This window comes from Schistocerca americana, chromosome 2, assembly GCF_021461395.2.
Source record: "Schistocerca americana isolate TAMUIC-IGC-003095 chromosome 2, iqSchAmer2.1, whole genome shotgun sequence".
Classification (NCBI taxonomy): Eukaryota; Metazoa; Arthropoda; class Insecta; order Orthoptera; family Acrididae; genus Schistocerca; species Schistocerca americana.
In genome coordinates, this window is record NC_060120.1 from 426,948,082 (window position 1) to 426,961,374 (window position 13,293).

The 13,293-nt window shown below is 39.8% G+C and overlaps 1 protein-coding gene across 1 annotated transcript in view; it reads right to left on the reverse strand.

The window, feature by feature from the left end:
• The window catches only part of LOC124594068 (Down syndrome cell adhesion molecule-like protein Dscam2), a 178,587-nt gene that overhangs the window by 86,278 nt on the left and 79,016 nt on the right, over window positions 1-13,293 (reverse strand). Inside the window, exon 3 of the mRNA XM_047132418.1 lies at window positions 10,973-11,134. Within this exon, the coding sequence (XP_046988374.1) occupies window positions 10,973-11,134 (162 nt within the window). The remainder of the gene's footprint in view (window positions 1-10,972; window positions 11,135-13,293) is intronic.

Below are 13,293 nucleotides of genomic sequence, written 5' to 3' on the forward strand. Positions count from 1 at the left end.
AGCGCTCCAATCACACTTACCTGGAGCATCCCTGAAGATATCCTTGACCTTGATGAACACTCGCCGTTGGGAACAACATACTGAGCTGTATTATTTAAGAAGTCTCCGAGCCACTCACATATGTGTGAACTTATTCCATATCCTTGTACCTTCGTTAACAGCCAGCAGTGGGGCATCGTGTCAAATGCTTTCTGGAAATCTAGAAATAAAGAATCTGCCTGTTTCCCTTCATCCATATCATGGGAGAAAAGGGCAAGCTGAGTTTCGCATGAACGGTGCTTTCTATAACCATGCTGATTCATGGCCATAAGCTTCTTAGTCTCAAGAAAGTTTATTGTATTCGAATTGAGAATATGTTCAAGGATTCTGCACCTAGCAGAAATTAAGTGTATTGGTCTGCAATTTTGCGTGTCCGTTGTTTTACCTTTCTTATACACTGGAGTCACCTGCGCTTTTTTCCCGTACTTGGGACTTTGTGTTGAGTGATTCACGATAAAGGCGAGCTACGTTAAGTGGCCAATGCCATATACTACTGTGTGTCCGATGGTCAAATGATGGTATGTTTGTACGATTCTCCTGTGTGAACGATTTCTTTAACGTGAAATTTAAAACTTCTGCATCCGTATTGCTGTCTTCAACTGCTACACCATACTGGTCAACAATAGACTGACTGGACGACAAAAACTTTCTCAGGTTCCCTGCCAGATGTTTTTATAGGGTGTCACGGTGGTAGTTGTTGAATGCTGCACACATAGATCTTTAAACAGACGCACTAGTCTCTATTAACCTTCCCTTGTTGTCATTTGTGTGTCCGCTTTTCAACCTAGAGTGTAACAGCCTCTTCTTCCTCAGCATCCGGCGAATGTCTTTATTAAAACAACAGGTGTGTAGCAAGTCGAATATCTAGGACGGTCTGCTTTAATAGTTCATCTATGTCATGTTGACAATGTCCATCCAGTTTTTAGCTACAAGGGCTAAGATGTTTCCATCTCGTGTTGGCTCCCTAGCTAGCTGCTCAAGAGAATTTTTCAGAAAATGTATTCAAAAGTATGTCACATGATTGTTTGTCTGTACTCCCCGAAATGAATCCAAAGACATTCCAGTCTATACTCGGCAGTTAGAAGTCGCCTCCAACTAGTATCTCACGATCTGGATATTCACGCACTAATCCCCTTTTGTATACTGCAAACCCCCACACGATATCGCAGATTTAGAAATCTGCTGCCAACAAGACTGTCACAGAGTCAATGACCCCTTTGGTTGAGACACTCCACTCGGCTCCGAACCAAAGATCCCCGACCAGCTCTGAGAATGATGCTGCATATTGCGACTCTGCTTGCACCCAGAGCGCGAGGCCAGCAGTCTTCACCACCTCCGCCAGCAGCCTGTACGAACTGAGGATCGCTTCAGAATCCACGAGACAGGCGTCGTTGGTGCCGACGTGAGACACAACTTGCAGACGACTGCGCCCTGCACGTTCGATAGCCACCGTCAAGCCGGATCCACATCTCAGATGAGGCCCATCGGCAAATATACCGACTGCATGGAGGCTTCCTTCCCGGCCCTGAACGCTATCTGCCTAAGGGGCTCTATAACGCTTTTAACATTGGAGCTCCCCTTCAGTGTACCTGCTCGGACCCTGCTGAAAGAACGGCCGCTGTCCACTCGCAGGGTCAATGGGCCATGCCAGGCGACCAGCCTCCACATTGGCCCTCCCACTCGGGTAACGCGAACTCGTTGCCACCCGCCACTCACCCTGGTGCGGATCCACATCTTCGCCTGCACTACTAGGAGGTGCCTCGGAAGCAGAGCCAGTGGACATAAAAAGGGACACCTGAGGTGTCCCATGCGACGCTCCAGATTCTTCGCCACGTGCACACCGCGACAGCAGCCTGAAGGTGAGTAATCGTAGCAAACGGCACGTTCAGCTGTTCGCGAACTGCGGCGAGCTCATCCTACGTCCGTTCACTGCATGCACACAGCCTATCCGTCCTAGCAAGACTAATTGATGAAATGAACTATTAAAGCAAACCGTCCTAGATATGTGACTTGCTACACTCCTGTTATATCACCAGTGGAAGCTCCTATGTAGCTGGCTGTAAAGTGAGCAAGTATTGGGCTAAAAAATGAATGAATTTACACTTACAAAAAAGCGACATTAACTATCTTAAACAGAGAAACACACAAGAAATTTAATAAATATACTACGTGTAAAACACAGAAAAAGTATAAACACCTAACCTGCATCTCTGTAGGCGTACTCGTATCACAGCCGAGAGTTATAGCCTGACATTTTGCTGTCATGGAAACCTCTGATTTTAACTCAATGGCAGACAAAACTTTCTGTTTGAGCATAAAATGCCATAGGTAGCATTTTTACACGGAAATTAAAAATAATTCATAATCATCTTGCACTGTGAGATAACTGAAGATAAATATCTCGATGTCACAACATATTGGAAATGATAGAATGTTAGACATAGAATAATTCTCCTGTCCGTCACTAATGACCAACTTAATCTTACAAAATAATTCTTTTTTGTTAATTTCATTGAAACTCACTGAAGCAGTGAGTACGTGAAATAGCGTAAAAATGTCTCTCCACAGTTTATCTAGAATAAAGTAATAATTGCGTTACCAGTGTCTCAGTCCGCACCACAATTCTTGAGCACCTTAAAGAATATGTTGACCTTGAGTAAGTCAGGTCAACAAAACTGCAGGTAGCCGTATGTCCCATATTGCATGAAACACAAAAATGGTAATTACAACGTTACTCCTAGTGCTTTCACCAGATTCTCCTTGGAAAGCTCGCTAAGAAGTTGAAAATCGGTGGCAACCAGTGGGAATCATCGTGAAAACTTTAAATTTTAATGCGAAAATAAACTTAAATTCTATGTTAATAGTGGTGATTACAAGTTCTTAATAGCAGAAAGTCATTCAAGTGAATTTTGAAACGACGCACGTTGTGAAAAAATATAGAAGGAAATTTAGAAACATCAGAATTACAACGTGAGATGTCAGCTTTAGAGATGTTAACTTTAGTTTCAAATATAAAGTATTATTATGTATTTATCTGCAAATATTATCAACTTCTTAATTTGTTTCCTGCGTTTAGGATATTTTCTAGAGCTTATTACCAAATTATACGAGTGGTCGTAGGTATAAAATTCACTTTCATCTTCTCGTCTGGAAACCAATGTCTTTTAACATCAAAATCTTAGCTAATTTATCGTTGTTAACATAATCTTTTTCACAAATTTCAAATATGAAATTAAATAACGAGGTGGTATGTGTCTTTCTTTAGATCATTACGTTTTTCCATACCTTTGGTACGAAAAGTATGTAGGAACATCTAAGGAATAGATGACGTTCTCGAAGTCTATTGGGCAATTTTATTACTCTGCGAGAAAAGAAAAGTGCTGGATCTAATCTTTGTCAGGGAGAATTACAGTCAATAAAAGAAATTAGATGAGAGCGAGAGGACTACATTAATTCTTCCTTTGAATGACGGACAATATAGAGACGAAGTTCTTCCCGAGCAACTATCTTTGTCCGTCTTTGTAACTAATTTTTAATATCGAAAGTTACGGCAAAGGAGGAAGGAACGTGATTCAATTCACCCACCTAGAGAGCTGGTCTCTGGCCCTCTTTTGTAAGACTGATTAGCTGAGTACGCATCCACGTAATACGCACTCCCTTTCATCCAGATTGCTCAGGCAATCGAAATTACTTTGGCCTCCTTTTCAGGCCACGTTGCTCTCTTAATCGAACAATGCGAACTTGACGCTCCTGGCGTACCTGCCGTAATGAAATCCGCGAACTCCGTGTTTGTCGTTACTGCAGGATCAGCGTTTCTGCCTTGACGGTCCTTTCTTGTAAACTGTACAAGCACAGCAGTCATTAATACTAACCGGACATGTCACAGGATTGTGTACAACAGTATTATTATTATGTGCATGTTTTCTTTCTTTAATGTGAAAATTATAGTTCATTTCTGGCAGTTGATGGTGCGGTATATATATATATATATATATATATATATATATATATATATATATATATATATCAACTGCCAGAAATGAACTATAATTTCCTAGATTATATATATATATATATATATATATATATATATATATATATATATATATATATAATCTAGAAAATTTTTAAACAATAAACAATAAACAGCGACGATAAATACATCTATGTGCTTATAATTTGTCTTCATCCAAGTGCGAACTATAGCAGAAATTTCCCACTCGAAAAGTGTGCGTGTTGTGAAGGTTTTGGTGTCTGGCATAAAAGTCCCCATAACACTGTCGACACCATTTAGCTGATCATGGAACGGTATAATAGAATACAAAGGCCGCATATTGATTCTTAAGCAGAGAGATCCAACTGTTAAGCTTAGATGCGCAACATCACTGGGTGAATCTACCGATGGCAGCACCACTAAAGCGGAGTTGTTACAGTTTTTAAAAATTCCTTCAACAAGGAAGACGAACTAAATATTCCAGAATTCGAATAGAAAACAACTGCCAACAAGAGTAGTTTGGAAGTATATATCTTCAGTGTAGCGGAGGAGGTTGATGTACTTAACAAAAGAAAATCTTCCGGTCCGGATAGCATACGAATAGGTTCGTTTCAGAGTATGCTGATACAATAGTCCCACACTTAGCAATCATATACAACAGCTCGCTCAACGAAAGATCTGTACCAAAATACTGGAAAGTTACACAGACCACACCACTAAACAAGAGAGGAAATAGGAGTAATTCACCGAATTACAGATCAGTATTAATAACGTTTTTTGCTGTAGGATTTTGGAACGTATACTGTGTTCGAAAACTATCTCGAAGAAAATCAAATTATTGACAAATAGCCAACACGGATACAGAAAATATCGTTCTTATCAAACACAGCTAGCTCTTTATGCGTACGAAGTAATGAGTGCTACCAACAGGGGATCTCATAGTGCTTCCATATTTCGAGATTTCCTCAAAAGAGAGTTCTAATCAGATTGCGTGCCTATGGAACATCGCTTTTGTTGTGCGTTTGGATACGTGATTTTCTTCTCAGAAATTTCACAGTACGCAGTAATTTACGGAAAACCACCGAGCAAAATAGAAGTGATATATGAAGTTCCGCAAGGAAGTATTATAGGTACTCTGCTGCTCCTGATCTACACAAATTATTTAGAAAATAATCTGAACAGCTTTCTTAGACTGTTTGGAGATGATGCTGTCATTTACGGTGTAGTACAGTCATAAGAAGATCAAAACCAATTGCAAAAGAACTTAAGACACAGAACCTGAATGGCGCGAAAAGTGGAAAAGTATGTCAATAAAAAACTGAGAGATCATCCACATGAGTACAAAAAGAAATCCATTAAATTAGATTACACGATAAACCACATAGAGCTGAGGCGGTCAGTTCAACTAAATACCTAGGAATTACAATAAGAACAACTGAAGTTGGAACGATTACATACGTAAAATACTGGGGAAGGCAAGTGAACGACTACGTTTTATTGGCAAAACATTTAGAAGATGCTACAGGTCTACTAAAAAGACTGCCCACACTACGCTTGTTCGTCCCCTGCTTGAGTATTGCTACGCTGTACGGGATCTTTACCAAAACAGGATTGACGTAGGACATCGAAAAAGTTTCAATAAGGGCAGCTAGTTTTTTTGTTATCTCGAGGCAGGTGAGAGAGTTTCAAGGATATGACGAGCGAGGTGGGAGGGTAAGCACTAAACAAAGGTGTTTTCTGTTGCGGCGAGTCACCAAATTTCTCCTCTGAAAGTGAAATTATTTTATTGTCACCCACATACACAAGGAAAACTGATCGTCATAATTAAATGAGAGAAATCAGGGCTCGTACAGAAAGATTCCCACGCGCTGCTAGAGAGTGGAAAGGCAGAGACATAGTCTGAAGGTGGTCCGAAAAACCCTCTGCCAGAAGTTAAATGTGAAGTGCAGATTACTGTAGATGTAGATGCAGTCCTTGAATCAGAATACTGTCCCTTTACGCTGTGAGGATGTGCTTAAACAAATATGGTTTCGATAGTGTAATTCTGTATTTTTACTTTACTATATTAAGTAGCAGGTGTCTGTTAGAAGTTCTTCCACTGAATTTTGTTTCTTAAATGCATACGCCCTTTTAAAAACCGCAGGATGTCGAGTGTGTCAAATTAGTATTTTTTACTACTTGTATTCACAAACTTAATTCTGTGGACAATCGCGACCACGTCGCCAGAGATGGTCAAAATACGGGGTGTCCCTCCTAAGAGTCGTCAGGCGCATTTATCTGCTGCTTCGACAGATGTTTGCAATTTGGCTTTTGCAGTTTTTTTAGCTACAGGTAGCCCAAACAAAACACTGATCTTCGCATCTTTCAGGAGACGCTCAGTACCGACGGTAAGCGTCGGTTTGTTTCCCTTTCAATTTTTTTTTTAAAGCGGTATTTTACGTGCCCATTCGATAGAGCGGTTCCAAATTAGCACCGCCCAGGCCCACACTGACTGATACTGCCATGCAATACTGCTGTTCAGTCGCTGCTGGAGTACTGGTTGTTCCATGTATTTCACTGTCCTTAGCAGATATCGATAAAAGAAATATAGCTCGAGACTAATTTGGGGCCGCTCTATCGAGTGGGCACGTAAAATTCCACTTTAAACATTATTTCGTAATGGCGGGAAGTAAACAGACGCTTTCCGTCGGCATTGGGCGTCACGTGAAAGAGATGATTAGTAATACTTTTTTGAACTGATTCCAGCTACACATTGGAAAAACGAAATCGCCGAAATCTGCCGAAACATAAGAGAAAAAGCGCCTAATGTCTCTCAGGAGAACCACGCGGAATACATTAAAATTTAATAGAATCATTATAAAATTCTAATTTAAAAAATTCTGAGTAACGGGAACTCACTAATATGATAAAAAAGAAAAGGAAATTTTGCAAAATTAAAAAGAAAGTTCTATGTGGTATTGCTTTCCTTTGTTATGGCGCCCTCACTTCTATTAGCACGCTTGTAAAAACCTATTATTTACTGAGACCCTAGGGCAAGCAGCAACGGCCTTGCAACAGTGGATACACCCGTTCCCGTCAGATCACCGAAGTTAAACGCTGTCTGGCGTCGCCGGTACTTGGGTGGGTGGCCATTCAGGCGCCGTGCGCTGTTGCCATTTTTCGGGGTGCACTCAGCCTCTTGGTGCCAATTGAGGAGCTACTCGACCGAATAGTAGCGGCTCCGGTCACAGAAAACCATCATAACGACCGGGAGAGCCGTGTGCTGACCACACGCCCCTCCTATCCGCATCCTCAGCTGAGGATGACGCGGCGGTCGGATAGTCCCGATGGGCCACTTGTGGCCTGAAGACGGAGTGCTTAGGGCGAGCACAGTTCACAGACTGTAGCGTGTTGGGAACCACATGCAGTTTGGGCGAGATGTGACAGTAAGAAAATCAGTTTTTCTTTCAACGAAGATAACAAACAGTTACAGGGATTGACCGTTCCGTCGGTTCTTGGGAGACTGTTTTTTTATATGCTGTGAATTAAAACACACACAGTAATATTCTGTAATATTTATTATTTATTTCACAAACCGATTTTCAGCCATTACGTCATTATCAGGAACAAATATGAGTATGTGGTCCAGTGAAATTTTGTTCTCTCGAAGATTTTAAACTAGTGCCTCTACAGAGTATCTCCATTTCCAGAGATGAAAAGCCTTTGGAGAGAACTGTGACGTAACTTGTACTGTGAAGATCTGTCAGAATGTATACAGAAATTAACTATTATTTTCCGATAATATTGTGCTTCCACAGTATCTCAGACAAGCTTTTCTGCTCAAGTGTACCATATTTTGTGAAGTTTCGAATAATGCACTGTTTCTACAAAGGGAGTTGTTTGTAGAGAATTTGGAAGCTACAAGCTTACACCGCTTCTGTTTTCGGAAATGAATCCTGATGATATAATACTATATGCTGTAAGACATATTAAATTGTGCAAAATAAGAATTTTATGGCGAAGAATAGGCATAGTAAAAATTAAAGTTGAATGAGCTTTTTCATCAATGATGTACACATGTGTTCAGAAAGGGATGGTCACAAAGCGGAGGTATCTAGTAAACACCACTCAAGACGTCATGGGACAAACTTGCACAGGATGATATCCAATTAAATGACAGTCAAATAAATCACAAACTATCACCGAATTGAGGCATGATCTGTAGGGAACTTCCATATCACTCTGTATGAACTGAACGGAAGACAGCTATTAGCTAAGAGGTTAGCAGTGAAGCACTATTAGTAAGATGCAAGGCTCCTTTGGCTATCTAGTAACATGAAAAATTGAAAGGGATCAGCACAAGAATGAGAACCTCTTTACCCAGTTTTTACAGACCTTGAGAAAAATGTTACACAGAGTAGAGTAAGAAAAACCGGAAAACTGTCTAATGGGAACAGAGCTGTATAAAATTGTTCTCTCTGACATTCAGACAAGAAAAGCATACTCCAGCTAAAGCTAAAGGACAGAAATATTAAGAAATAAATTTTACAGGAATTAAATATAACTCGCTATCGTATTGAGGGGCACTTGTTCGTGTTTACTATGATGCGGAGTATCAGGTATAATGAAGTATCCACAAGCTTTGAAAAGAGTACACCAGACTGAAATGTTTAGAGTGCGTTATTTTAGGTGTGTATCTGTTTCATTTTATTGACTGTCAACCATAAATTTTACAGGAATGAGCTTCTACAGAAATCGCAGTATTAGAGCTATACGATTACTGAGCAATGACAGGTGTCTCTTCTGTATTAGATAAGAATGTAGCAAATAACAGAACTAAAATAAACAATCTTACTGTTCTGTTTCAATGACGGTAGAGAAAATTATGTGAAGGGAGACAGCAATATTGAGTTTATGCGTAAGATCCTGAAGGTGAGATTCCCATATTTAATATTTATTTAAAACGATGGACATCACTGATAATTTTACTGTCGAGTGTTAACAAACTGTCGCTTTGACAGGAATTATTTTGTACGTAATTCTGCCTAACATAACAGTCTAAATTTAATCACCCGCTTTAGAGAATCGATTGTCCGAAACAATGCGGGACGGGTGGTGTTCGGTTGCTGGTTTTTCTAATTACCGATCATTTACAAAAAAATAGTAACAGTGTTCAGAGAAATATGAACCAAAGGAACACTGAATTAAACGAAACACTGTTTATATATTTTTGAGTCATACGTCTTACTAGTAGCACAGAGAACTGAAGTTCTAAATGCCCGTTAAGCCTGGCCTATAATTTAAGAAAAGAAGTTTCAATTTCATTTTCACTTTCGTTGAGACTCGTTTTTTGTCACTAAATCTCGCAAGCGTTTGATATACTGGCATGGGTCTGCATGGCATTCATCTTGTTATTATAAACACCTCATAGACATTTCAAGGCAGTGGAAAATTCCTCACTGAATATTCCTTTTTCATCACGGTCACTGCAGCAAGGGTCTTGGTAGTCGATGTTAATGAAAACTATTTTATCGTCCTTCAGTACTGGACAACCAGTGTCATCAATATCACATCTGGGTCAGTCTTTATTACTTTCCCGATTGCATTCTTCAAATGCAGGAGACTCTTTACTCATCCCAGCCATTTCGCCTAGAAATTGTCTTCCTCATCGGAAGGAAGAAGATTATTCCATGTTTTTCCCAGTGTAGTGTCATTGACAGCAGCCCAAGGTTCTGCTGCAATGCTTACACTATAGTTCAAGTTAATTTATAGTTTCTGAATTATTTATAAATATTTTCCCCAATTAATAAAATAGGCAGCAATGCTTTCCTGTAATAGCGTTTGAAGCTTTCGATGACCTTCGTCCTCCGGTTGGAGGACTGAAATAACAATAAGAGATTCAGAAAATTCTTTTATCTTTCAGCCTCCTCGTTTACGTGAAAGATTTGGATTATGATTTGGCGCATTATAAAACAATGACAAAACATTTACGGTTTTCCAAGAGCCAAAATGATTCTCTTTGACTTCTGCAAAAATGCTTGCCTCCCTCCATGGATTCTCTGGTTCTTGTACACAGTCCGTCCGAGAAGATGCGAGATTGATTTTATTTCTGGCGTATACGCGATGACAGCGCAGTAACTACGGTGGAAGTTTGAACTAACCGCTGTAACAGTCTTGCATTTGACGTCAGTTGTCAACTGGCTGTGTTAAGAAGCGGATGTACGCTTGTAATGTGTCAACGTTGTCGTGTCACAAATCGCAGTGGTGCTACATCTCTCAGTCAAAAGATCAAGACAATTCTCTGTGTGTTTTGAAAGAGAGGAAAGTGTGTACGAACTTTCATCCGGACACCTTGACTCCCAAACAAAAACAACGACGTGAAGACGCATGGTGTGGGTTGACGACAGTGAAAAAAGTGCGCAGTTATTTTCTGGAGACAATCATCACAGGCGATGATACTTGGTGTTATCAATAAGAACGTACCACAAAACAACAAAGCGCGGAAACTCAGACGAAGAATCAACGCTTTGACGACATAACTAACATTCAAGCCAATGTGACGCCCGTGTTGAACAACTTTCCAAAGAAGGATATTTCTGGCGATTTTACAAGGTTGTATGAACGTTTTGTGAGTTGCGCTCAAGCGGGGAAGAGACGATGTTGAACACGTGGAGCATTAAAACCACCATCTCATCTTTTCTTTTTTTTTTTTTTTTTTTTTTTTTTTTTTTTTTTTTTTTTTTTTTTTTTAGGTCTGTAGATTATTCTGCGAACAGCGTTCTTAACCCGATGATTCGATGTTTCGGCTGATCGGTATTCGGATAAGCGGTGCTCTGCTGTACTTGACAGTGACCGTGCTCCGATAATTTTGTTTAAACGTCTGACGGCAGCTCAGGGAAGGAAGCGCGACGGAAAAGTGAAGCGGCCCAGCAGCAGATGGTGCAGCGCGGGTCTGCCTACCTGTGCTGACGTCTGCGGTGATGCGCTCCCTGGCGCCGCGCACCCACGACGTGACGGCCACGTAGTCGCGCACGAACGACGGCACGTGGCAGCGCAGCACCGCCGTGTTGCCCAGCACCACGAACTCGTCGTACACCTGCAGCTCGTAGAACTGCTTCACCACTGCCGGAACACAATCAGGAGCGGACACCGTTACTGAGGCAGTCACTCCAGTATATACACTGATATACAACAACCAAGCTAACAACGTACTATTCGTAAAAATAGACACTGATGTATGTGCGGGATCCTGCGTACTTTACCAAATCGTTTAATCACTGTGACACTCAGATTTTTGGCTTGGTTAAGGCAGTACGACTTCAGGTTCAAATGTAAAAAGGTGGAGTAGTTCAACTTTCTATAACCCCACTTAGTAATTATTTATTCTGTATATGTTCCACATGAAAAACATGTACTTTAATTATATGAAATCTCGAAAGTCTTACAAACGATTTATTTTTCAAAACTCCATTATTCAGTGTGTAATCTACAGTCTGCTGAGGACAATAGCATTGACTGTTTAGGTAACAGCACTATACTCAGACAAACATTCTGTACATAATATATTCACTAAAACCATACATAACTCGAAATTAGATTCCCAATAATAATTATTCTTTGTTTTAAGACTGATACCATCTGCATAAGCAACATATTGTCTTTCCTGAAAACTTTCAAATTCAAAAGTTATCATTATTCAAAGTTGTCGATATCTTGAATGCTCAGTTCTTAAATTGCAATCTTTCTACAATTTCAGCGTTATTGTCTTGGAGCATTAAATTTTCTTATTCGAATAAACGCACGTTTAAATTACATGTTATGTAGTGAAACATGTTAATCAGAAACTTTAACTTTCCAAAAATTCATAGCAGCCTTTTGTAAATTCAAGTGCGTGCCAAAATTTTCAGCCCATAAAAAGAATCATTATTTATAAGTTTAAGGAGATTCGTACAATATTTAAACTACGAGGTGTCTCTGCCTAAAGTGTTCACTATATTTTTGCTTTTCCTATCTTTTATTTTATTGCTGAATATGAAATTACTGTGAATTTTACCATTTTTTGAAAAAAGAGTTCTTTCGCGTGTCTTTAAACAGGCGTTGCACATAAAGCCTCTGGGAGGCGTCGCCCATCATTGAGGTCCAAGTTACGTATGCTAGTCAGCGCCGGTCGGAATTTAGTATCGTAATGTTCATGCAGTCAGTTCAGAAGCCGAAAAGGTTAGTTTCAATGATTATTACAGTATGTTATCCAACTATTTCTTTGACTGTGAATGGGCCACTTGTGAATATCCGCTAGCTGTTGATCAGTGTTATAATATCTAAATTGCTATTTGCAACCGGATTATTACGCATTTAAGAACAATAAATGAGAATGAAATGTTTGGTAAATTTGGCAGAGTTATGTTGAATCATGTAATAACTATTTAAAGTACATAATAAAAACGTTTTGTAATTAATTAATTCCAGTACATGTAAAAATGTTCCTGTTCACTGATTAATCCGAGGGTCTCATACTGAACGAGCAGTTTTGTTGGTTGTGTTTTCGACTTGTCACTTTCATGAAGGTAAAATATAAATCTGTCATCAATTTTCAGGCTGCCTTGAAAAGTGATTGCTAGGCATGGTCCTTCCTATTGGAGGTGGAATGCTCTTACTCTAGCCTATGAACTAGCTTACCTAGCCTATTACACAGGGAACTACAGTTTAACGTGAACTGCACACAACAGTTCAGCTCCGAAATTCTATGTTAACACATCATTACCATAGCTGGAAGAAGCAACAAGTGACGGAAAAATTTAAGCAAGGGCCGGTAAGGGAGCCTGGAATCTCCAGATGTCAGTCCAGCACTTACCCAGTTTTAATATCGCATTTTTTTAAATATTCAAATCTCGAAATCCTAACGTTGCCTTTGGCGGGAAATGCCCATACCGACTTAACTGTCCAGTTTTTGTAACATAAACGTCCCTACATCGACTAGGGTTCGAACACCATACCATTGTACACAAAGTCGAACGCCTAATACCCAGCACTCTCTTTTTTTTTTCTTTGGTTCAAAAAATTTAAAGAAGGTCTTGAACCCACGCAAATAACGAACGACACCCACAGTTAGAACTAGCTTATATTCACCCACTTTTTCTGTTGAATTCACACTTCTCTGGAAATATTAATGATTCCCCTGTCAAAATATCGAACTGTAATCCACTAGAAATTCTAGTTATGGAATTACTGCATATTTAAGATATTGGGGCAAAATTTCGTCGCACGGTATGGCAGACTTAATT